The 27,099-nt window shown below is 40.7% G+C and overlaps 1 protein-coding gene across 18 annotated transcripts in view; it reads right to left on the minus strand.

The window, feature by feature from the left end:
* The window catches only part of ZBTB20 (zinc finger and BTB domain containing 20), an 853,596-nt gene that overhangs the window by 8,273 nt on the left and 818,224 nt on the right, over window positions 1-27,099 (minus strand). For 15 of the 18 annotated variants that reach the window (XM_014546952.1, XM_014546953.1, XM_014546954.1 and 12 more), the window contains one exon: window positions 2,199-26,255. The exons of 1 other annotated variant lie outside the window; for it this stretch is intronic. In XM_014546952.1, coding sequence (XP_014402438.1) covers window positions 25,834-26,255 — 422 coding nt within the window. In that variant the 3' untranslated portion in view covers window positions 2,199-25,833. Of the gene's footprint in view, window positions 1-2,198; window positions 26,256-27,099 lie in introns of those variants that run through there. 2 more of the 18 variants (XR_001363890.1, XM_005875314.2) reach the window with 2 other exon arrangements.

The raw sequence follows: 27,099 nt of genomic DNA on the forward strand, positions 1-27,099 counted from the left end.
CCCTGCTCTGTGCATGACAGGGGGCGGCGCCCCAACTCCCCAATTGGCCCTGCTCTGAGCCTGACCAGGGGCTGCACCTAGGGATTGGGCCTGCCCTCTGCCACCCGGGAGCAGGCCTAAGCCAGCAGGTCATTATCTCCCGAGGGGTCCCAGACTGCGAGAGGGCACAGGCCGGGCTGGGGGGCCCCCCTCCCCCCCTGAGTGCACAAATTTTTGTGCACCGGGCCTCTAGTTAATAAATAATTCATTTGTTCCAGGTGAGGATTTTGCAGCAGTCGAGAGTCAGGGAAGGGGTGGGAGGAGTGCGTTCACTGGGCACAGTGCAGGGATGGCTGGAAGGATGGTGCGGGGCCTGCAGTGCTCCTCACTCAGGGAGCAGGGACTCAGGCTCAGCAAGGCATCATCCAATACAGCAAATCCATGTTATTATTTTAACCTATGAATTTTATAGTTTATTTTTATTTTTTTTACCTGTATTTTAAATTTATTTAAAATATACTTTTATTTATTTTCATTTTAGTATCATAATTCTGTAATAGCTATAAGGTTTACCTGGTTGTATGTTTGAGCATATTTAAGAAAGATTATAATAAAATGGTTATAGCCTATATTAGTTATTAATTTATTTTTAAACATTATAATAAAAATAATTAGATTCCTCCTCTGAGGGATGGTCTGTGGGAAGTATCATTTTTTCCTTTTGTAAAGGTATATTCACTACTCAAGTTTGAGAGACCCTGGTGTGGTATACATATCATTGGGTTTCAGAAAACTTGACTTCAAGTACTAGTTTATTAATGATTTCATAATGGGAAAAGCACATATTTCTGAACCTCTGTTCCTATAAACTGGTGTAATAACTACTTCACAATGTTTCACAGGGAAATTGTGAGGATGGATTAAAATAAATGGAGAACTTTGTAAACTGTTAAGTGCCATATGAACAACCTATGTGCCACTGACTATTACTGTAGCCCATATGTTTCAGCAGGCAGCGAGGAGGCCTGAAGTGTTTGGGGGTTGTGCACAGAGAGATCAAAAGGTCCGGGTGAAGTTGGCTGGCATCATCAGGATGTTGCGAGGATTCACAGAAATCAAATAGGGACAAATTTTGCATCATGAAAGTGTTTTCTCCCTCTTTATTTTCTATTTCATAGACTATCAGGTAAACTTAGTGGTTCAGTGATTGAGCTGCAAGAAGTCACCATTTAAATTCGCAGAGGTCACCTTTCAGCCCAGAGTTCTCCTTAAGCCTCTCCCCGCCCCATGCCCAGGCCCAGGTATCTGTGTGTGCTCACACTGGTGGAAATGTCTGCCTGCGCTCACCTCCTCCAACCCAAAGCCTGGATGTCCGGGGGAGCCCCCAAGCTAGACTGCTTATTTCTTGGATCCTTCCTTGACTTGCCCTGCTCATTTACCTTTGCTAATTTATAAATTCCCATGACACTGCAAGTTTGAATGGTAAAATCTAGCTTTTGATTTTATACGAACCTTTATTTCAGTGGTTAGATTTTAAGGTTTACCAGGCCTGAAATAATGTGCTCTGTTTCCTTCACACACTGCAGTGCTGAGTGGAATAGAGATGCTTTACTGAAGAGTTAGTGAATCTAATTCAATTGGATTGACTTCCCAGGGACAAATGAGATGTACGTCTTCTCCATTGCACCAGCAACTTCTGCGAGAGGGATGAGGTTAGAGAGCTCCCTGGGTAGAGTGGCATCTGAGAAAGGGTCTATGTAGTCCCTTAGGAGTCTCCAAAGTCATCAGATGGGGATGCATTTTGAGCCGTGAATGTTCCTTGGGTACAAGGATACAGGATCGATGGGCACAGTGTTATACAGGATTGGTTATTTCTACAAGAGGCAGAGAGAGACCCATTTGCATGTGAGGAAGGAACAAAGGTGAATGATTTAGATAACAGTGAATGAGCCATGTGATCATTTGTGAGGTTTGGATAGGAGAAGGAAAATGCCTGAATTTGCATTATATTTCCCTAAATGACCTCAATGTTACCAATCTCGGAATTCCTATCTCTTGTGCCAAGAGGAGAATATATTAGGAATTTTTCGGGGCCTTTTAGGGGTAATTCTTATTTGGATAATCTCTAGACCCAGATCACAATAGATAAAAGAATGTGGAGAACGGCCTAAAACAGAAAAACTGTCACAATGTAAAGAAGACACAGTAGGAAACCAAGAGAAGTTTTTTTTTTTTTTAATTATTCCTTCATATTCAAACTTCACAAACAGTGTGAACTTGTACAATACCTCGGAAAGTGAAACTTACAAAAAAAGTGCTGGTAACATTTAAAAAAAACAACAAAAACCCCAAAAAACAAACATCATTCTTAGCAACATCAATTACTCTTCCACACAAAACAGAAACCTTGTAAAATTTATTTTCGTATTTTTAAGGCGTAATACTTCCGTATAAAGTATATGCAAGAGATAAAACTTCACAGTATTCCAAAATGTCACAATAATAATATAATAGTATAATGAAGCGCTACAGTTAATTTTTCTTTTTTTGAATGTTTTTTTTTTCCTGTTTAAATAACAAATACAAGTCACAGGTAAATATACGTGAGAAAAATACGAGGCTAATATTAAATGGCAGGTAAGGATACTGTCACTGTAAGAAAAAACTGGCAGGATGTGTGTATTTAGTCTATATTTTAAAGCACTTGATAGAAAAGGCGTATGCAAGGTTTTTGAAAAACAATTTTGTTTGTTTGATAACTGACAACAATTTAAGAGTATAATGAAGAAAAAAAAAAGGAACAAACTCCCTCTCAAAACGATTGACCTGCTCATCCCACACCACGTATATACGGATGGATGGATGTGTGTTTGTGTGTCCATGGGTTCGTACGGTACACAGATTGATACAAGCAGTGTTCCATGCCCACCTGCCAAGATAGGAGGCTAGTGTCTCTGCAGTCATTGAGCCCCGGTTCCTCTTGGGAAGTTATTCTTTTAATTTAAAGCTCTCTTTTTCCTTGCCCTTCCCTCTTTCCAAACTCTTCCCCAATTCCCAGGTCTTCAGTCTGAAAAGACAATCTGGTGAAACAAGTTGCCCTCCCCTCAAAATTCACTGGGAAATAGAAACTGCATAAACAGTGACACCCACACAGACATTGAAAATACCACTTGGATGAATGGATATGTTTATGCATGTGTGTGTGCGCGCGCGCATGTGTACAGTAGCAATTGCAAAAAAGGGACCATATTCCTTTCCATATGACGATACAATGTGATAAGAAACATTTCTGTGCAGGAAATAGGGTCTCTTCGCATCTTATCACAACACTGTGGCGGGAACATCAGGAAATAGGTTCACCTTTCAGCAGTCACCACAGTAAACTTCATTGAGAACACACCTGCCCAGACGTCTGGTCTGTGCACATGTGAGTGTTAACAGCTAGCCATTCAGCCAACAGGTAACAGAAAGACAGCAGATAGCAAAACACGTCAATAAGGTGCTCAAAGAAAAAAGTGGCACCCACTCCTCGAATGGATGGCCACAGTAAGGTGCTTCAAAAAAGTTTTTTTTCTTTTTTCAGTTTTTATTTCAAACATTAAGAGTACTGATTTGCACATGGTAGTTCTGAGCCAGGCCAATGGTTTTGAGATTTCTGACATCTTCCATTGAAAAGGGCTTTCACTGTAGTTGATTTATTCAGTTTGTTGTGGGTCACTTGAGCTTAAAAATGTATTTAATAGCCAAAAACGGAAATCAAATCAATATGACTAAAAGAAATAACAGATGAAATGGTATAGAACATTACTGCATTCCCATTGGATCAAGATGGTCTCGCCCATTTTTCCTCTTTCACTAACACTGTTCCTTTTTTTCTTTGTTACAATCCATTCCTTGTGAACATACAGAAATGTCCAAAGTCACTGCAAAGAGCTGTTTTTATTTTTTGTGATCTGTTGCAAGAGTCCAACCTTGTTTCCTCTGCTGCTGTTTGTGTAGCATCTGGATTTGTGATGAGCATCTGGATTGGTTGTGTGCATGTGTGTATACGTGCACATATACACACCTATACATGTATAATATATACACTGTATACATGGAGATACAGGAAGTGTGTATACATTTATACATCATATAGTGTATATGGTTTCAACTGGAGATAAACTGAACTGGGTTCCCACACTAGCACATGTTTATCTTTCCCCTGCTCCCTCTGCCTATTTTAAACAGGATGGAGCTTCCATTTATTTTTTTAAAGTGCATTTTCAATGCAGAATAACTGTAATTCACTGATTCCTTGGAAAACATTTTTGATGAGAAAAATCTGACGGTTCTCAGCCCCAAGCAAGAGAAACTTGGGTTTGGTCGTGCCAGGGGCTGACGTGGCAGTGCCAGGCTTGAGCCTGAGTGATGACTGGGCATTCTGGACTCTGGGCACCTTAGCAGCAGCAGCAGCACCTTTAGGAGAAGGCGGAGACAGAAGAGGGGGAAGGAAGGAAAGCTCAGATGAGGAAGGATGAGTCTGCGGGGTGTTCACGGTCAGAATTAACTTGGTACGGATTTGTGCAGTTCCTGCTTGGCTCCAGCTGAGAGATGCCATCGAGTCCCCTGCCCACCCACTGACACCAGCCTCCCCATGTGCCCGCACGTTCAAGCATCGCCCATGCGTCCCCACTCCCAAGGCTGACTTCCTGTCAGTTCCCTGTGGGTATGTGAGTGCCAGCATTGAGAAGGAATAAGGCACCAGAGAAATCAAAATGTTACAAAAGATGCAAAAAACCCATTTCAAAGAGCCTCTCCCATGGTTCCATTAAAATATTGCATGTGATACCACTCATTTGTGTGACTTAAATGTGTCAAATGCGGTCTCTGAAAGGAACTTGAGGCCCTTCAGCACCAGAGATCTGTAGGAATGCACCCTTTGTCTAAACACACCCACGCCCCCCACGCCCACCCCATGCCACACACAAAAGCACCAGGTCGGGAGAGCAAGGCTGCTTGCCATTGCTCACCTCATTTTTGATAAAAATCAAAGAAGTCCATGAAATAGAATTTTCAGGAACTGCTCTGAGATCAAAAGGGTTTGGGCTGTCAGGTATCTAGTTATGCCATGTTCTCAATGTCCAAAGAGCCTCCCGAACATATTTGCGTTCAATGTTTAGGGGGAATGTGCTAAAAAAAAATTACTTCTCAGATGATGCCCGCGTACTCCACTAACACTTCAACCTCCCCTGTTTGTTTTTAAATACTGTAAAAAGGAAGAGATTCACCTACCTATAAAAGGAAAAAATGAAGGCACATGATTTTATTCGGTCCCAGAAAAATGGCATTTTGCAAGTTCGCGCGCGCGCGCGTGTGTGTGTGTGTGTGTGTGTGTGTGTGAACGCGAGTGCAGACACACTACATGGGAGTCCGGGGGCTGCTGGGGCAGTCGTCCAGCGGAAGCTGGGGAAGGAGAAGGAGGAGGAGGGTTCTGAGACAGAGAAGAAAGGAGAAAGGAGGGAAGGATGCCTCTCTTCAGCTTTCTGTCATTGACAGTCTCAAGATTTTGGCTGCTTTAAGGTCCAGAACGGAATTCATTTGTCTTGGTCTAGAAAGTGCCCCCAGTTACATATCTCCAGTTAATCATGTTACAGCTTTTGGTGTTCCCCTTTTCCCTTCCCTCCAGCCAAATGATTTTTTTAAAAAAATCACAGTTTTTAAAAATTATTTTTTCAATGTTGAAAAAATATGGAAAAGCTATTGAACAGCCTCAGGGCCCTCTGCCTCTCCATCCTCACAGTGAGCAGATGGATGGACCCACAGAACCCAAGAGGAGCCAGCAGGATCCTTGTGCAGGAGGGTCCCTCGCACCGAATTCCCGGGGGCAGGCTGCCTTCCCAGCACCCACATTCTTTCTTTCAGCGGAACCCCTGGTCTCCTGCCCCATCCAGGGAGTGTGGGCGCTGGAAAGGCAAAGCCACTCCAGAGAGCGATGGTAATAGGAGAGGGTCTGACAGGCTAGAGGCTCTCTCCTCAGGCACCGTAAGCAGCGTGCTCTCAGCAGCCTGGCCCCAGGACGAGAAAGCGTGGTTGCCCACTGAGAGGTTGAAGTCCCATTTACATTTGCTTCATGAGACCTCAGCTCGCAGGCTCACCACCTTGGTGCCTCTCTTGGCATCAGAGTTGGCCCCAGTTCCTGAAGAAGGCACTGGTCCAAGACAGAGAGGCAGGGGCAGCTGGCTGCATCACACAAAAAGGGCTATGGACAGTGGGATTTCAGAAACAAATTTAACTTTGGTTTTCTGACATATTTAAACCGTAAAAATTAAAGCAGGGCTTCAGAGGCTTCGATCATCTGACTGGTGGTATATTTTTTTCTCATTTGGCAAGGCTAAGGCGGGGGGAAGAGAAAAGGGTTCCCATAATTGGTCGAAGACACAGGGTGGTAAATGCTTCCACACTTAAACTCACAGTCCAGTGTTTTTGACATTTCATAAATAGCTTTTTTCTCTAAAAAAAGAATAAAACAAGAACAATCCCTTTACTTACTTATCTGAAACAAAATAAACAGCAGTGGGTACAAACTTCTTCTTGTAACAATTACAAAAAACAACAATATAATCCCAACTTTTAACACGCATCTTGAATCAGTTATTTTTTTTTAACCTCAAAACTGCAGCATATCCTTAAGGGCAAACTTTTCGATTAGTTTTTTTCTTTTTTTTTTTAAATAATGTCTTCACCAAAAAAACAGTCTTGTACCAATAAAATGCATTCAAAAATAGAAAATATTACACAACAAAAATATGTATCCTTCCTTTCCAAAAAAGATTCTTCACAAAAAAATGTAGAAAAAATTCCAACAATTTTTTTTCCTTTCCTAAACATTAACTTTCAGTCTAGGGCACAATTATTTATTGATTTAAATGTCTGTTTTTGCATAAAACATGGAAGATGCAAAACAATTACTGTATTAGGATTGTAAAGTTACATCCACTCCACCCCTACTCTAAAACAAAACAAAACCAGAAAAACCCAGCAAACATTGAACAAATGGTACAGCCAGTTGGCTAGGAAAACTATCTCTGCCTTTCCACTACTGTGCACATGTGTGGGCTAACGGCTCTGCTGGTACCTGGGACTGCTGAAGAAGCCAGATCAAGACTGTTTAGCAATAGCTGATGTCCTATGAGTCATTTACAGTCTCCCATGTTGCCGGTCTATCTGCTGTAAATCCTCACGGAGAAAAGAATCACATGAGGTAGCACATGGGCAGAGGACTAAGGTCTATCCACATGTATGGTACACATATCTCTATACAAGCCACTTTCTCAACCATATCATGTCTTTTTTTTTTCTTTCTCAAAATGGAGCTCGAGCATGGGATACAAGGTGATGAAGAGCTCCAGTGGCATGAGGAAGGCTGGGTGACTTCTTCCATAGTCGCCTCTCCTACATTTAACCTGGTTGGGCATTAACTGGAACAATGACAAGATCTCAAACCTCAAAGGAATGCTGTTTTTGTTTTATATTTTCAGCAATGTAGCTGAAGATGATGTATTTTTCTTATTTGATGGTATTTCTCTTTTGTGTGGTATTTCTCATTTTGTATGCGTATTCATTGTGTGTATAAATTGATTTTTTTCATAGCTTTTTTCCCCGTTGCTTATTAGATTGCTGGTTTTTTCTTTGTGGTTTTTGTTTTGTTTTGTTTCTGATTTTTTAAACAGTGAAATGTGTCCAATTTTATTTCCAGTGCATTAAACAAATTTTAAATTAAAAGAAGAAATAAAACTTTCCCCCCATCCTTCTAAAGAAAATGACTGATAAAAGTACAATATAATAAAATCAGGCATTTCCAAAAATAGCATGATGTGCAACCTCAATTATATAAAAGAAAAACAAACAGACAAACAAGAATTATAGAACATAAGAATGAAGGAGCCAAGACTATATAATCTCAACTATGGTATGATTGGCAAGCACTGGTTAAAAAATAGGTAAGGCTACTCTTAGATTTCTAACTCAACATAGTTAACCACTGCTCTTCTGTCTTTTCCTTCAATTCTTAATCTTTAACTCACTAGTTCTTTATATCTTTAAAATGGACAAATTTGTTTTTATATTTTTGGTCTACAGTAGAATTACATATTAATAATATAATAAAAAGGTATTTCATGAACAGGTTGGTACTGCATCCATATGGGGGAAATAGAAAAAAGTACTCAAATAGACATAGCAAATGTACTCTAGCCTTATAAAAATAACCACAAATATAATAGAAGTTATAATCAGGGCAACCGATTAAACTGAAAATATAGAAAGATATATTTTGGATCATACAAACTCCTGACAAGCTATGCCCTAGAATTGCAGCCTCCAAACCTTTCCCATGATTTCCACCTTTCCATAGGACCACTCAAAATTCAAACGGAAATGGAAACAAAACAAAAATAAAGTGGACAGGTGGTTGAACCAGCCAGAGCTTCCATGTTATCTTAGCTGACTGGCCAAGACCAGGTGGACAGCATCTGAGAAACTGGTAGGCCACAGGGGAGCGGCTGATGGTGTCTGTTTTTAATTTTGGAGGAGTTCCCAGCCCACTGATAAAGAGAGAAACCAAGGAACCAAATAATTCTTTTGGTAATATAAAATACATGAGATGAGACATAATTCCAATAGAGAGCACATGGCAGTGAGATGGGAAAGAGGAGAGTAGGCAAACTTTGGGCACCACCTCCACCTCCATTTGTTTTCTTCAACACATTGTTTTCTTTCTCTTTCTGAGCATCCTTTAGGATTAGCTACAGGCCCCAATGTCCTCTGAGCAAACATTTGTCATCACAGCTCTCAATATGACACCTATGCTTTCTGGCCTTCCAAAGGGCAAGGTGGCTCTGGAGGGTCCCACCCCCATGTCCCGGGCCTTGAGGAGGCAGAGAAGAGATGCAAAGCTTTAGTGACCATCCCCACCTGACGGTAAATGCACACTGAGGTTCCAGTGTAGGAAAATGAATATGAAGGAAAAGAATTGGTAAGAGTTGAGCTCGGTAATCAACAAGTATGAAGTTTTTCTTTCAGAAAAAAAGGAAGAAGAAAAAGAAATGGCATCAGTCAGAAAATACTGCTTTTGGTTTCTTTTCACTTCAAACCATCCTTGGTTTTTCTCTCATTCAGTTGCTCCGGTTTAAAGTAGAGTTTAGAATCTAGTGCAAATATCATCAAATCACAGCATTCCAGGAGCAATATCCTATCCCTTCATCCCAAGTGAACACTATCCCTTCAGACCTCCTCCGAAGACCAGGGGGCAATGATCCAGAAAAGTGTAACTGAACAAATTATTGACATGGTACTCACTGCAACAAGAAAGGCACTATCACAACAGCTCAGCCTAAGCACAGCCCTTCTCAAGGGCCTGGACATTTTCAACCACTCTGGCAACCACGGTGAAACCCAGCCTGTGGCTTTTTCAATACTCTAATTCATTGCCCATATCTGACTACCCCACTGGCCACCGCTGTTGGCTCTGGCCACACAGAGAACTGATCTGCTCTGTGTCCATGTGACCCCACATTTTACCAATGACCCTTGCTTGGTTCTGAAATGATTGAGCTCATTCTCTCCCATGAAGTTTCTTTCTCTCCACCAGTCTCCAGGTCATGACTCATATAAAGACTAGTTTACAGTGTCAGGTACTATTGTTTAGTATTTTCCCATTTCTTAAACCTCCGACCAAACCCTAAGTCTTAAAGATAGTTCAGCAGCTCCTCTAAGAACAAATCTTCTGTAAATATCACTGTGAACAGAATGAAAACCACAGTGTCATCCCTTGACCACCAAGGCATATCTCTTGAGCTCCTTGTATTTTGTCTTGGAGAGAGGAGGTCAGGCTCTAGAGATTAAAATCTTTGGTGACAAAACTGCAGTGGGTATGTGAGTGTCAAGGAAGAAGGTGTTTTCCCAAAGCCTCCAGAGAAGTATCCTAGGTCAGTCAATGTGGATATATTTTAAAAGGTCAATTATTTCTTTCTATCACTTTGGTTTGGTGCAATCAATGTCCGTTTGGTGCCCACCCAGCACACATCTCTAAGTACCTGTAAAGAACTCTGAATTTAGAGATTCTTATTTAAAATGGAAATAATGCTTTAAGTGCTTAAGGGTTTGGTTATGTTAGTTCTGAAAGCTCTAAATAGAGTTTTTCTAGCTAGCAAGGCTGACAGCTTCCTTAACTATTTTTTTTTTAAATCTTGGAATAGTAGACTTGGATGGATCCTAAGGAGGAGAGAGAGATAGGTGTCAATGCGGCAATCTTAGGACAGAGAGTATTCCAAATAATATCCCTCTATATGATGTTCAGAGAAATCCAACACTAGCCATTTAGACGGGTTGTGATCCTTTCTCACTGAACCAGAACCTTCAAAGCTGTCACTTTGGATCTGAGAAGCCTTTAGCATCTTCCTATTGCTTGTGGTGTAAGATTCTTTTATTAATAGACACTACAGAGCCATAAACTCTAATTCCATCTAAGATTAAACAAGGTAATAAAAGAAAATCCAATTAAAAATTGAAAAAACCCCCAATAACTTCAAAACTAAATTTTTAGGCACTGTTAAGGTCTTCTGCTTAATAAAGGACCATCTACGACAGAGCAGTTAGTAAGTAGGTTCTGTTTTGTCCTCCAACCCTTCCTCCAGTGTCAAAGTGGGCCTAGCATGTTTCAAAATAAGCCTTTCACCTCATGGTTCTCAGTGGTTATTGCACTGTTCCCTGACTGTCATCACACCCATGGCCTCCCTCTTTGGTTAGCCTGCTCTAGGTTTCACCCATGGATGGAAAAGCATGCCCCGGCTGGAAATCTCTCTCTAGCATGAAAACGGTTGTGTGTTTTTTGAAAGGGGGCACTGCCCTCTCTGGCACGGAAATGTGCATCGGCCTCCGTGGTGCAGGGCAGAGCAAGGGTGTTCACAGCACCTCGGTTGGCTTCACCATTGCAACTCTTACTGAAAGCTTAGTTGGAGATGACATTGGCCAAACATCCTAAGTTCACGACACTAAGCCAACTTCCTTATGATATGAAAACAGATCCTATCCACATGGCAGTTTCTAAGCCTGATTAAGGATTGGCATTCTACAGATTTTCACCAAACCTGCTACCACCAAGCATGATGGAAATAACCCTCTATTTTTGTGATGCTTCTAGTTTCATAACTTGTTTCTTTCTTTGTCATACCTCACACACTCTCTCCCAGCACAAGTAAATACATTTCAGTAGTGCAATGCAGTGCAGTCATATTTAGTGCAAAGAAAAAAAAAGCCCTATTATAAACCCAAGCTCAACCCTACACAGCTCTACAAAGGTTACCAGTGCCACAAAGTGGGAAATTCAGTCTCTGCCTCACACTTCAGTGAGTCATCTCTTTTGTTGCCTCTGTTTGTTTCAGCTCAAGGGAGAGAAACAATTCACATGCACCTATGTATTATTCTGTAAAATGTTAAGCCAATCAGCAGGAAACAAAGGGTAATAGTGGAGTGGAAGCCAGGGTAGTATTTAGAAGAGGGGAATAACTACTTAATGCAAAGGTCAGTAGTGGTTTTTATTGAATGGTTTTCATGATGTCAAATGGCTCTGATGCTAAAGGGAGTGGGTACAGGAAAAGATAAAGCTTTCCTGTCTCTCAAAACAGGTCCTAGATTTAACAGTGATGAGCTCTTGTTTCTGAATAGTGCAATCAGCTACTCCCCAGGGCTGCAGACAGCAGCACCTTACCTCATAGAAACAGGGACTCACGCTTCCTTACACTGACCACCATCTCCCTCGCCTCATTCTTCTCTTATTTTTTCTGAATACTCACTATTTTTTTCTGAATACACACAAAATACAGATCTACATACACATAAATTCTCAAGGCCCCTCTCAGGATGATAGGTTGAAAATTGATACAAACAGCTCAATGGCACACTCACACAAAAAATCTTGCTACTAAATATAAAAGTGAATTATTAAGAGTCTGCATTGTACCTCTTATTGTATTATTCTGTAAGAGAAAACATTCATAGTAGGATATCTAATGGGGTATACTTCTCGCTTGGTATTAGTCTGGCATTAGTTTGGGATGACAGTATTGAGTGATTCTGGAGAAATGCTTGGCATTTGATAATCCTCAGGAATAAGCCTTTCAGTGTGTCTGGGTCCCCACTCTCCAAATGTAAACCTGCTTCTCTGCTCGTACCCACACACGCACGCTGAAGTCTCAGGAGAATCACCATTAGTTCAGAATAGATTACAGAAACAAGGGTGTTTGGCATAGTGGGTTCAATACACTCAAATTACTTTAAAACATAAAGTTAGATTTTCTCGAGTCCATCAACTCTTTGCCTTTGACTCTGCTTTCATGTACTCTGAAGAGCACAATTCTTTCAAGAATAGTGCAAAAACCAAAGTTAATATTAAGATATAGGAAAGTTAGCCTTCATTCATATCTTAATAGGCCCCTCAGCAGACCTGAGGTTCAAATCAGTGGGACTACGGAAGGAGTGTCCGTGCTGACAATGCCCTAGGGTCTAGGGCCTAGACCATTTTCTCCTACCAAGTGACACACAGATGGTTCCAAATCAGTTTGTCCCAAGGGGAGCAAGAGCAGAGTAACCAGCCTTATGAACTCCTGGCAGTGCACACCCACAGAGCACTTTAGACTATGTCTAAATCTGGAACTAAATTTGAACCATTATTTTATTTTCAGTCATCTCTCTGCATATGCCCTCAAGAGCAGGTTAGATCTCAGAGCAGTCACAGGTGTCTACAATGTCTCCAGAGGGGTTTGATAGTATTAAGACTTAAATGACAAAGAAGTGAGGTTATCTTACCAAGTCTTGGGACTGTAATGGTGAGAGATGGGCAAGAGTGGCAAAGGGTGGGTGGTGCTGACTTTCTGGTAACCCTGAGAATCAGCTTTAGGATCCAGAACTGTCTCAGATTTGTCCCATCAATTGTCCTGTTTCCCTCTTGCTTTTCCTCTGTTCACTTAATTGCGATTATTTTAAAGAGTGAGCTAAGAATGCAAATTATAGCACAAACGGCAGGTCATAAAAAGGCTGTCAGGCTATCTGTAAATTGGATTGAGTTGAAAGCAGTATGCTTTCAAATGAAACACTACAATTTCCTTTAAAAAATGTTTCTAGTTTGGCTTCTCCTTCTCGTGTGGCGGTGGGTCTGGGTGGTGAGGTATGGGCCCTGCAGCCCATCTCCCTGTGACCACCACCCCCAGCACTGGGTGGGGAGATGAGAAACAGTGGAGAAGTGGATGTTTCTCCATTGAAGACCTCAGGAGCACATATAGGTTTGAAATGAACAGAAAAGAAATCTGAACAATTTTAGAAATCGATAGATCAATGGATTTTAGCTTTTTAGTAGCATCCTTTCTGTTTCTTTCCCTTTTCTGGGTATTCATCACTAGATAGCGGTAAGAAATACCCAAAGAGAATTTTCATTAAAATAACTTATTCCCAGCTGCATTTCTAAAATATGAGGGGACAATAAGGATTTACAGTGTAAAATACATGGCTTTCACCTGCAATCAACTCCTATTCTTTGGCCCAAGACCTATCAGTTTAGGTTAAATGGGGCTTCTTTCTCAGGGAATAGTTGCAACTATTCTATCCTCAAGGTGCAGAGACAACTTCTCTCACAAGGCTCTCAAGTGCTGCTAGAAAAGAAAGAGAAGGTTTTCGTGGAGAAAGACTCCTTGCTGGCAGACGGGAGGCTTTTCATTCTCAGAGGGAAAGGAGGTGGCAGGGCCCGCAGGTATCTGACTGCTGCCTATGCCACCAGGTTGAAGAATCAAAATCTTTTACTATCTTGAGAAGAAAGAGATAAAGGGAAACAAATAAATTAACAAACAAGCTTTATGGAAATACACATCCCTCCAGTTTCAGGTTTCTAAAGAAATAATAATTATGCTTCAATCAAGGTTTATAGATAGCAGACAACTGTTTTAATGTGTAAAAGTATCATCCCTTGGCTTGACTATGTTAGTTTCACTTTCTTTGAAGGAATTGCATCTGTCACACGTGCCCTAAAGTCCAGTGCAGAAAACAAACTGGTTTGCTACCAGCCTCAATCTCAGAACATTTCCTAAGCTATACTGGTAAATACTAAAACTACAGATCTGTAAAATGAGATGCAGACTTTCTGAAACGCACTGTGGTGGGGTTTGGGGAAGGAAGCAAGCTGTTAATGGGGGAAGACAGAAAGAAATCCCTTCCTGTCCTCCCAAATACATTTTATAATGTTTCTGACCATGATTTTGCTGCATTAGATACTGTGAGGGCTATTGGTGCTCCTGGCAGGGGTCAGCTTAGAAAAGCAGGAGGCTTGTAAGCAGTAAGAAATCCACACCCTGGAGCCTCTAGAATATGAAACAGAATTTAGCCATTACTCTAGAGACTAATGCAGATTGTGGTGAGAAACCCCGGTGTCAGGGTTGGAACTCTTCTTGGGGGACTAGAGGGAACAATGCCAAGAAGGCCTCCTGGAGAAACCTTTCTCATTACCTGGACCACCTGGAACCTATCAGAACCAGATCCCCTCCTACTCTACATTATACTTTAAATGATAGTATTTGGATGCTAGAAGCCAGTGCTTGGGGAGATGAGCACTTTAGATGCAGAGTACTTTAAAAAAAGATGCAGGGGTCAGAATGGACAAAAGAAGAGAAGAAGAGAGGACCTGTTGGGAGAACATGCCAAGTGAAGATCATGGTTCTCAGCTCCATACATTCTGGCTTTAGGAAAGGTTGGTTTCCTACTGGATTTGCGACTCGGGAAAGCTTCTGAACCTTCTCATTATTGCACTGCTCTCTGTGGTGTGAGCTGATGTTACACACTGGTTTGATTAGGAAAAATGCTGAGTTAACCCTCAAGTCCAATTAAGACTCCATTTCTGATATTAAATGTTGATTCTGTTTGTCAATGGGTAAAACAAGGAATGAATGCACACCCCTGTGCACTAAAAACCAGGTAACACTTTAAATGCTTCAGAATTTGTCTTCATAAGAGCGGAGAGGCAACGTAGCATCATGGGAAGAGTGTTGGACTGGGAGTCAGGAAGCACTGTGTTGGAGCTGCTAAGATCGCATTCTAAACATCCTGTACAGGGGCAGATCCAGAACAGCATCAGTCCTTTGGGCAATGCTCCAGCGACCAGGCAACTGTAACTCACTGAAATGAGATCTAGTATGATGACCAAATTATATGGTGAATGTTTAGGAACTGGGGAGTGTATTACATGGTCCTTCAAGTATCTAGTCAGCCTTATTTTATTTAAACATATATTAAGTTGATGTCTAAAAACAGATACTTTAGAAACTTTTTGAATCTTTTAATTTCTTAATAAATTACTGCTTAAAACTCTAAATTAATAATTGTTTCTCCAAAAGATAACGAATGACAAAAATTCTTCCTGATTGTCTCCTACAATGTGTTTGAATGGCAGTGGCTTTACTTGTTTTAGAAGAGCTCATTTAAGGCTTGAGCAGTTGCCAAAATTATTTTGAAATGTCACCCCCTTTGCTTGATTTCTGTAAATCTAGTATCTGGTAATATGTCACTTGGCAGGTATTGAAATAGTTAACATTTTTTTCCCTCCCTCAGAGATATAGTCTACTCATATCAGGAATTTGAACACTGTGGTATTTAAAGAAAAAAACAACACACCAGAAAATATTTTTCGCTTTATCATTGGCCAAATATGAAGGTGAGAGGAATTAATGACCTCAGCTAGTGCAGATGACATTTAAAACTGTGAGTCAGGTCCTCCCACTCTCCAAAGAATATTGATAACTTTTAGAATGAGAAGGTGCAGTGTACACTTGCTTCACTCTGCCTGACAGTCTCAAGTGGATGAGCTCATGTCAATGCTCTTTAAACACCTACAGCTTAAAGAAGGGCATTCACAATGGGTTTGGGGAAAGGAAGGGAAATGGGCACTCAGGGGCCTGATTATTAGAGTTCCTGGGGTGGTAATAATATGAAGAGGTAATTTAAAGGAGTCTTAAAGAGAACCAAGAAATAAAGAGAAAGGGTGAGGAAAATAATAAAGTTGATATAATTTGGGTATTATGTGATCGTTGGAAAAGGAACAGCTTCCCTAACTCTTAATTTACAATTACGTTTGTCTAGCAGAAATATATTTAGTTGAAAAATTTGGAGAGGCAGATGAATAATTTTGCTATTAGACTCAATGTTAGCCCTTCAAAGTGGTTAGAGTAGGTAGATCCTTAATGATACCAGGCTTCAGAAGCAGAGGGCATGGAGGGGAGCCTGGATAAAGGGGTGGGGGCGAACTTGTTGGAGGGGCACAGCAGAGCGGGATGGGATTTGAAAATAAAAACATATCGGGGAAGATGAAAGGAAGAAATTGGTGTTATTCACACTGAAAAAAAGCCTCACTATTGGTCCAGTGTGGGAAGGGCTTTCACACTGAGTACTGTGAACAGCTGTTTTTATTTTGTCCTGAATATAGAATGGAGAGAGTGAGGCTGGTTTCAGGCACCCAGGATGGATGTAAAGTTTATCCAACTGTGGAGTTTTCTAGGCATTGGATTAAACAGCTGTGGGAAGCTGAAGAAGCTCTTTTTTCTGAAAATAATATTTGACAATATTTCTTGCTAGGAAGACTGGATGCCTGATTTCTGAAGTTTCCACGATGGCCTGGTTAAATTAGAAGGAACCAAGTCCCCATCTCAACAGACAAATGGGGATACTGAGGGCCAGGTACCCAAGAGCCACCATTTATTTTATTGATTCTGCAGACTAAAAAAATTATATAAAACTTTCTGAGTTCTACTTCTATTAGCCTCTGTCATGAAAAGTTCTTCAAACTCAGGTTTTATTTTTTTAAAAATCTCCTAGGGAAATGAATATTCTACTGCCAAGCTGCCTTCAGGGAAGCATTAAAGACTAGTTAGAACTGCAAGCGTACTGAAAACAGGAAGCTGTCAGAACAGAACCAATCTTAAAATCAATGTTTGAAAACAGAGCTAGAAAAACTAGGCATTTCACTGCCTGATGGTTTTCAGATGAGCAGCCCTTTGAAACGCAGCCTGTAATTGTTGGTCAGGTCACATGGAGGGTAAGCAGGTGCTTGGTCATATTTTTAAAAGCAAATACAGGCAGTGACAGTCCTAGAGGGAAAAATCACAGATACATTCATATGTACTTTCTTTTGTTCTTTAGATATTGAGAGAGTCAGCGAAACAAGATCACTTATACTATGAACCTCTTTGTATCAGCCACACCAAACATTTTTTTTTTACAAAAAGTTTTCACTTTCCTACATTTGCTAAGTCTGAGCTTAAAAAAATCCTAAAAACCTGTAAAGACAATACTGAAGCTGATAATATAAAAAGCCAACTAGAGCAGTAATGATTATTATGAAATGCACCAGATTAACTGCGGCAGGTTGGTGATGGGTGATAAATGCAAAGAAATAATATTTCAATCAACTCATGATCATAGGCAGATTCAAAAGTTAAAATGAATATAATGTAATATATATTTCAATATAGAGTTGTTATATATAATGTGTATGTTCTAGCTTTCAGAAATACTGCAATGTAGTGTACTGTACTTAAGTAAGCATACTTTAATAGTAACTCATATTCTTCCACAAAGTCACTAGTACTGTTAATTAAAAAAAAAACACCTTTTTTTTCCAGTAAAAAGAAATAACTATGGTTACAGTCACAGACTTATTTTGGATAAAGAAAGACAATATAGATTTAAAAAATAGGAACAAGGAAAAGATTGCAACCGTAAGTAGTAGCCTTACTTAATGGGGGAGGGGAAAGTCACCAAAATAGAAGAGGAAAGAAAATGTCCTCTGAATTCTGTAAATTAGCAGAAATAATCTACATGTCATAAAAAATAATAAACTACCTATAAAAGAAGGACATGGGAGTAAGGAAATTGAATCTGTTTCCAGGCCACCTTCAAAGTCAGCTCTGAGAGCCAGGCCCATTTACTCAGAACAGTTCCTACTTGAATGTCTGAGACAGGCAAGAGCCATCAATTCTTACCAAAAATTATTTCCCCCGAGAGTCCATTGGTTTGCTAGGCATGGTAAACAAGCCACTCCTGGAAAGACTTCGGCAAAGGCCACACTGGTGTCAGGAGACACAGTTGATGGTGTCCTGCAGATGCAGACAGGATTAGGAAGCTTTAGTTTGGGAGTAAAACTTACAAGTGGCTGGGTGTTTGTGTGCACACACTGGGTTGCAGAGAGGAAAAACCTGGAATGGCTTAGGCCAAGCTTGTATGGGCCTTGCCTGCATGGCCTCTGTGCTCCTTCCTCCCAGGCCTAGGCAGGTGCCCCAGACGGCTGCTCCCTCTCGTCGTCTCCTCACCAGTTGAGTACTTCTGTTCTACCTTTTTCTGGAGAAAAACAGCCTGTCACTGTGGGTTTGCTGTGGATCCAACAAGCTGCCTTGTTTCTCCCAACTCTGAAACGCTACAAAAAGCAACAGAGTGGGCAGGTGACTGCTTCCTGGGAAGGGAGCCACAAGTCTGGAGCGCAACGGTGAGGAGAAGCAACTGAATCTATGCACAGGACCTACTGCTGTGTGTGCTCAGTGGGAGACACATACTCTCCCAGACTACAAGTATACACACAAACACACACGTTCACACACACATCAGTAAATCCCACAGAAGTGCAGAGGTGGTTAAGTGCACTCTCCTGCTCCAAACAAGTACCTTCAAGTTTTCAGGGAAGGGGTCCTAGAAATGACTGATGGGTGGGGCTTCTGCAGAATGACATGACCCAAAGCCTCACCACAGACAGCGGTCGGCACTGATACACCTGACTAAGGCAGCTGAGCAGAAGCAGACATGTGAGACTTTTGACTGACTAGAAGTTCCAGAACCCATCTTGTTGTCGGGGAATATGAATTTGGAACACTTTTGTGCTGAGAGCATCCCATGCTGGGTGTGTACATGCATAATGTACACTTATTTGCACATTTTGGATAGCAGCTGACATGCTGGTTGGGTTAAGTCCCTTTCATTACTAGAATCTACATATAAATTGCACTGATATTTCTGGGCAGTAACAAACTTCTGTTGCAACAGTAGTAGAAACAGATGTCTACTATGAGGTAAAAAAAATTTTTTTTTTGTATCTTGGGTGTATCAGGATCTCATTGAGGCATTTTGAACAAAGGAAACCTCTGAATTTGAAAGAGGGCTAGTAGGGACTTTTTGTACCCTAATTAGGTATCTCAAAACCAGGACTCCCATGATTGTGGCTAGATTTTCCCTATGATCTCAGATTAGGCTCCTTCATTGAAGACTTGAAAGTTGTGAGTTTGCATTTAACAAAGAACCGTCAGATAAACCAGATGCTCACTAAAACTGAGAAAAAAACAAGAGGAAATATTTTGCTGAGATTGTTCTCCGTTAAGAAAATGATTAAAAATGGAATCCCAGACACCTGTGATCCTGTCTTATGCAATTCACTAGTTAGATAAGATGATGTCTATTTCACACCTGGCCCAGATCTATGTCACAGAAATAGGATAGGAAATAGCAGCTGCTTCCTGAGAGTAGCCAGTTCTGGACAAGTTTGTTGCCTCCCCCCAAACATAGTCTTCAGTCAGAAACATTTTTGTGATAATGCAACTATTAAAAACCAAGAACTGTCCATGTCTCCGCACCCTTCCAATCTCTCTCTCTTCTGTCCTCTCCCCTGGGCTTTCTGATTTAAGGCAATAATTCTTTACTACAAGTGGCTTCTTGTGAAAATACCTTAGCCGAGGTCACTTTAGATTAGATTTTAGTTTGAAAGTATTCAGTTTATGGAACAGTAGGCTGGACCTGAAGAAACCCTGGAATCCAGGTGTTTCAGTCAGTGGTGTGAAAAGATGATGTTTCTGGTTTCAACCCGGTTCTGAAAAAGAACCTGTGCCATTTTCTGGGATCTGTTAATGTACACCACTGACCACTGTGGATTCAGTGTCCAAGGAGAAAAAGTATTCAGAGGCTTAGAGAAATCTTTGGAGTATTTTGGTCAGGCTAATCATCTTAATTCCTAGTGCTAGAAATGATGCTTTGGTTAGTAATTTCCACAGTCTATGTTTGCTGGGTCACCACAGCTTCTCCTCCTGGGGAGACTTAAGCTGGTTCAGAAATGGCAGCTCTACACAGACAGCCCTTGGGAATATGAAGATATTCTTTCTCTAAAGCAAGGGCGCATCTGTGTCCCTTTTCTGCCTTCATATGAAGCCTGAGCACCAGGATAGAGATTGCTTTTGAAAGTTTATTCCATGTCATTGTATTTCCTGGGCACCTAAGAGAACAGCCCTTTTCTTCGTGAAAACAGAGAGAGAAAGAGTTGTCGCCATCCCAGCTGGGAAGTTGTGTGTAGCCCCAGAAGCCCGGTGGCCTGGTCGGCTCAAGCACTCTCCTCAGGCACTGCAGACTGGAGGCACTGGGTTGCTTTGCTTTTTCTATGGAGTAGGGAGTCTATTGAAATGCTAGTGTGCCCTTCCTTTTGTTTGTCACCAAGTCACATGGTTCTGTCTTCAGTGTCCTATTTTTCTTTTTTTAAATTTCTTTTTCTGGGGGACAAAATTAGCCATTTAAATAAAGTTCTTTTCTAGTGAATAAAGAGGGTTCTTGGAGCCAGAAATCACTCAAAAGAAAGTCTTTGACCCTACCCATGGAAAGGCCCAGAGATTTCTCTAAATACCTCTTGCCAAACTTCCTCGTGTTGTGATTGGATGTTTTTTGGTTTTGCATTATTGGGTGCTGAATACATTTTGAAATCCTTTTGTTCTCTTCCCTAGGGCTTCCATTACCCAGGACTTCAACTCATTCCTAAATTAAAGAATTCTTTCAGGAGATTTCTTTTAAGAGTCATGTCACAACAGAAAGGGCACTCTCCCATTCTCCTCAATCCCGAGGGCATCTCAGGTTGTGTCTGCTCTTACGTTGCACCTTCGTTGTGTTTCTTTTTGCTGCAGCAGTACACTGGCTGTAGCAGAGGCAGATGGTTTATCTAATACCTTTGCTGTAGACTCACATATCCTTTGCTCCCAGGCCCAGCTCATTAAATGACATCTACAACAACAGAGGAAGGCTCCAGAATGGGCACGTCTAGTGTGAAGCCTGGCCAGATCTATTTCATTGCCCCCTTTCCTAAGGGCAACAGGTGTTAGGAGCATTATGGGAGCCACACTAGGAAGCAACATGAACCTTTATTATGTTCTCTTGGGGATCTGAGGGATTTATAAGGAGCACACCTCATTCTGAACTTCTGTGCTGAGGAAAAACACTGATTTGGGGCATGGACTGGGCACATGCTGCTGGTGTGCTTATAGGGTGAAAGTACTAGTCCACGTAGCTCAAGTCATTAGGACTACGTGAAACAAACCCTCCCAGAGGAAACCTTTTCTCCGTTCACATCAGAATGCCCAAACTCTAACTGCTCACAGGCTGGGAACGGGATTTCTTGGTCCTTGTAGAATATTGGGACGATATGAAATAAAACCTCTATGAGTCCTAAACAAAGCAAATACAAGTCATTCTTTCTAATTTCAGGAGCTATCATGACCTCCAAGATGCCCAGGAAGAAGGGATGGCCTGCAGCTGGAACATAAGCAGGAAACTATCCACCAGTTTCTCATGGCACAAACAGATTCAGAGCATTGGAAATTTGGGGAAGAGAAAGTCTTATTAAGAGCTAAAGTTTATAACTCAATTAAAATATATAGTAAAAAACATTGATATAGTTTTATTTCAGGTTTTTTGTTTTTTGTTTGTTTTGACCTGGCTTATTTCTCAATCAGATCCAGGTGTTCCAATTCCTTCCTTTTTAGGGCTGTATTCTACACATTTTGGGTCTTGGGGATAAAAATATTGGCATTTAATAGGGGAAAATTGTCCACTATGCTGAGATGCTACCAAGTTTTTAGTGCCTGGAAATTTTATTCTTCATAAACTGTATCTAAATGCTTTGGGAAACATTCATTTTTGACATTTTTCTTACCCTTGTTCAGCTGACCCAGTTTTAAAATCATAAATTGCTAAAAAATATTATTTTCCATACCAGTTCTTGTACTCATCCCATACTTATTCTAAGAGGTGTTAAATCTGGAACATTTGCTTCTGTTTTATCTATTTATTCCCCCCTGGCTACTGAAAAAATTTTCCTTGCACTTATAGCATCCTAGCATGAAGTTCTAAATGCAAGAAGATTGTTGGATTTGAAGTCACAAAATAAAAGGATTCATGTTCATCCTCTATTCTCAAAGCAAAATATGTTTCCCTATTTCCTAAGATATTTGTGATTATTTAAAAGTAAAGATTGACGATCTGGATGCATCTCTATCCTTTTGAAAGAGGTATGACTCGCTTACTTTCTAAAATGCAGGTCAGTTTGGAAAGCAGCCCTTTCAGAGGCTAGAACGTGTGGCAATGGCCCCACAGCAAGCTCATTGCTCCTCCAGGTTAGATTGTCCCCTCCAGCCCAGCCTCTTCCTCTCTCCAGAGAACAATCTGTCAATGACTTTAGGCTGCAAGATGTTTGAAAGGAATAGACACACATGACGACAAGCAGAAAAAGTCTACTGCTATGCAAACCTGGATGGTCCCTGCTGTCCTAATGATAACATCACCTCACCAAAAAATCTTTAGGGATCCTCTGACATTGTTAAAAAAAAGACATACTTCCTTTGAAGGAAAGTAATGAATATTAGGTGTTCAAGCCCAACTGGAATTTCCCCCCTACATGTTCTATAACTAGAGGTGGATTCTAACCCAATTGCTTAGCTTTTTACATGGCAAATTAGCATTACGGCAAATGGGTCTCCTTTGAATTTGAGAAGCAGATAGCTAAATCTGTGGCCCATAATGGCATCCAAATTCAACTTTTCTGGAGGTATTATGAATTCTGTCTACTTTGCTAAGGTTTAAATAAATAAGGACACTATTTTAAAAGCTACTGTCAAATAATTGAAAACATTTTAATGGGGCTTTTGGCTTTTATTTATAACATATACTAAGCAATATGTAATTTCCCTCTGGATTAAAAAAACTTTCTTTATGTCAATTTTTTCTTTCTTATTTTGTGGGTTGAATGACTTGTTTTCAAAATATCAAAACAATTCCATGACATGGTTAGTTAACTAATGCTCCCCCTGTTGGTTTTAAGTGGAAATATGAGAATCTTACACATTGCTATTTTAAAAAGCCAAGTTTTCAAGAGAAAAATGGACTTTTTCTTATTTAAAATCTGTTCTCTACTAACTTTTAAAACACGTCAATTTGGACACACACAGTTCTTGGAAGTACTCCTCTTAGAAATCATGATGGGTGATATGCAACAGTCAATTAACCATCCAAGTCTACATTAAAACTTCCAGCAAAATATTTACTGAATTAAGGACACAGGAACAAATCACACTCACATATACTCCAGCTGCACTAACCCTACTAAACATCACCAAGAACTTATGGAAAAGTTCTCATTTAACCAAAAGTCTAAAATATATATGGGTAAAACCAATTTAGTCATTACAGAGCTATTTCCCTTGGAAGACTTCTCCTTTGCTGCACAGTTTTTGAAAATAAGTTGCTAAAAGAAAAATTGGTTAAATGAAAAGTAATTTTTAAACTAAAATAATCTATTTTTTTCTCTTTCACAATTCTAGTTTGGTGTTTCTGCTTTGTTTAAAGTTTTAATTTTCCCCCTTAAGTGTGTTAAAAATATGCCCAGCAATGCAACCACCTTTGGCATTTTTGTTAGGTTTAAGAATTCCTACAGTTGGGTTGGAATCCCCTCAGGACACTGTCTACAGATAGAAAAATCCCTATTATAATACCTTGATCAGGACCGAAGAGAGAAATCCCAATTAGGAAGAGAGAGTGGCACCTAGGATGATGCAATGGATTGGTGGCCTTTGAATGATGGATATTGGCATCTGGAAAGTGTGTTACTTTCTTGAAAACCTTTCCAAAAAGCAAGAGTTAATAAATCAGATAGAGAACGATCATCTTACTTTGCCCTCTCAACCACAGTGGAAATAGTCGGAAGGTAACATCTGAAAAGAAGAAAGTAATTTTGGCATCAAGGCTTTCTGCTCTGTCACAGGCTCTGCTATCACTGCTCTCTGTAGATGTGAAGGGTGAGGAGCTACCGCAGTTCTGTAAGCTCCTCCCCAGGCTGACCACAAAGGGAAAGAAGCCATTTGTCAAGACCTCTAATCTACTAGTGTTTCATCAAAGAAAACAGTAAAGTCCATGGAAATTCTAGAATCATTCAATCTCAATAAACTTTTAGAGAACCAAGAAATCTGTTTCTGAAAGTTAAAGTCCCTCCCATGAAAAAGAACAGAATTCTAAATGGATCAGTTGAAAAAAAAATCAGTGGAGCAACCTAAGCTTGCTAAAAGTCAAAGAACTACATATCAAAATACAAAGCAGCAGTTCAAATTACAGCAGGGATGGGTGGCCACAGAGGCCCTCATCAACCCAGGCAACACTTACAATAATAAAAATTAAGAAAAATTAAAAAAAATATGAAGAAAATATCCTTCCTCTCTTTCAAATATAACTTTAATTGCCTTTTATTCTTTCTATCTGGAAGCAGTATCGCTAACCTTAACAGTCTTGACTTACCAAAAAATATATATATATGTGTGTGAAATAAAATAAAAGAGAAGGGATTGGTGGCAGTGTATGCAAAACCAAAATGGAAAAAAAATTACTTTTAACAATCTCACTTTTTTTTTGTTTTTTTTTTTACACAAATACTGTTGTAAATATATTAAAAAAATCAGCATTCTATCTGGTAAACGTCACTTTTGCCCCTCTATAAAATTTTGAATTAAAAAAGCCTCAAGAACTTTTTATTATTCCCCCCACCCTCCATTTCTCTTTCTCTTCCACAAGAATATATCCTGACACTTTTTTTTTGTTTTTTTTTTGCAAAGATTGTTGGAAATAATCCTTCTCTTGTACCTAGAAACATAGGTGCAAACCTCTGATATCTTTGTTTTATCTGCATTCCTGCCTTTCATGAAAGTCCCTCTTGATTGTGCTGAGGCTGTGGCTCAGCAAAGACACTGAATAAATACGATAGCCACTGTTGCTTGATGCTTGTCCAAGTCTTCCTGGCTTCTGCTGAAAGGGGGGGCATGGAGGAGGTGGGCTGGGGTGTGTGGGCCCAAGCGGAATCTGGGGGAGAAGCCTGCCATTCCCCTTTCCCACATCACCAAACCCACTGCCCCTTCCCACCTCCACAGCCCTTTTATGAAATCAGACAACATGGTAGGTGGAAAACAGCAGGGCCTTTCCTCTGGGTTTTCAACCAGAAGTGATATTCCACAGTTTTAACTGGTTACTGTGAAGTCCAAGTGGCCAGAATTGTGAAAATGTCCACTGAAACACTGCAAGCGGTGTACTTAAAGACAGTCGGCCTTTTAGATTTCGGTATATATTTTTGTAGTGCTCTTCACAAGTGAAAAAAAAATTTTTTTTTAAATTTTTTAAAAAAGATTTTTTTTTTGTAAAGAAGGGTTGTATTTAGAGGCCAGTAGCTAGAGATCCAACCAGTGGACCCCTTGAAGCACTACCAGGCCTTAAGGCCACCATCCGAGGGAAGCCGGGAAAACTATTATTCACCCGAGCCTCCGGAAATGTAATGTACCAGCAGGCAAAAAACAGTTCTTCATGTAGTACAAAACGAAACGAAACAAAAACAAAAACAAGAAAGTAAAAATGAAACCAAAACATTTCTTAAATTCTAGTGCCATAGCTTTTTTTTGTTGTTTGTTTTTTGTTGTTGTTTTGTTCATAAGAAAGAGAGAAAGATATTACTTATCCGTCAGACACATGCATCCTCATGTGGTCGTTGAACTGCTCGATTTGGTCAAACTTTGCTGGACAGACGGAGCAGACGTAAGTGGTCCCCTCCGTGCAGGCCACCACACCTGGGGGGCCAGCGCGGGCTCCCGGGGCTGTGCCCGTGGGAGGGGTCCCGTTACTGGCACTGTGCAGGGCCACGTGTCGCTCCAGGAGGGTCTTATGGGAGAACTTTTTTTTGCAGATGTAGCACTCATAGGACTTCTCCCCCCGGTGGAGGCGCATGTGCACATTGAGCGAGCTCTTCTGGGTGAAGCGCTTGTTGCAGATGCTGCACTGGTATGCCCTCACTCCTGTGTGTGTCACCATGTGCTTGATAAGGTAATCCTTTAAGGAGAAGGAGCGCCAACAGATGCTGCATTGGTGGGGCTTCTCACCTGTTGAGGTGGGAACAGACAGCAGGCAGGACAGAGCGAGACATAGCGAGGGAGGGAGAAAGAGACAGAAAAACAAGACAACAAAAAACAAAAACAAAAAAATTAAAAAAATAGTCTGATTCATTAATGGATCCCTCTTGATTGGAAAGATCCAGTCCTTCCTGGCCTCTTGTGTGCTGAGAAACCTTGCTTTAAGGTGATGCCAGGGAAGTCTAGAGTTTCCTGTTTCCCTGTGTCAGAAATGGCTTTCTTGGAAAGCTACAAGACATTCCCCACTAAAAGTCTTCCAAGGTCATCCTGTGGAGAAAAGGAAGGGCTACTTTAAGGGGGTCATTTTCAGTGTCATTATTAGGGGATTTATATGTGTTTCCCATTAACATTATCAAAAAATATACGAACTAAGAGAGAGGGAAGATTTTTGGAGACATGGGGTTCTCTACAATCTTTGGGAACTAAGCACAGTGATCACGTAGCTCACCTCTCCATTTCCAGTATTCTATTCAGTAAACACGCTCGTGCCTTGATTTTAGGCCTGGCAAACATTGGCCAACACAGGAATAAGTCATTTGAAGAGCTAACTTTCAAGTTTATCTAGTTTAGATGGAAAGCTTCCTAAAACACAACTTAAGAGTTAATTGGCTCTTCTGTCTTGACTTCACTGAACTGCAGATAGGTCTCATCTGGTGTGGAGGTTGGGTAGGTGGTGAACAACACGATGCTCTCAAATGGTCCTGCTCCAATCCAGGCCCCAACATATGGCCCACCACTCTGACAAACCTCCCAATGCCTCTGAGGTACGCAGTCCTACTTACCTCACTGTGCTGGTGTTGACATAAAAAAAACA

Source organism: Myotis brandtii, unplaced genomic scaffold (assembly GCF_000412655.1).
Source record: "Myotis brandtii unplaced genomic scaffold, ASM41265v1 scaffold46, whole genome shotgun sequence".
NCBI lineage: Eukaryota > Metazoa > Chordata > Mammalia > Chiroptera > Vespertilionidae > Myotis > Myotis brandtii.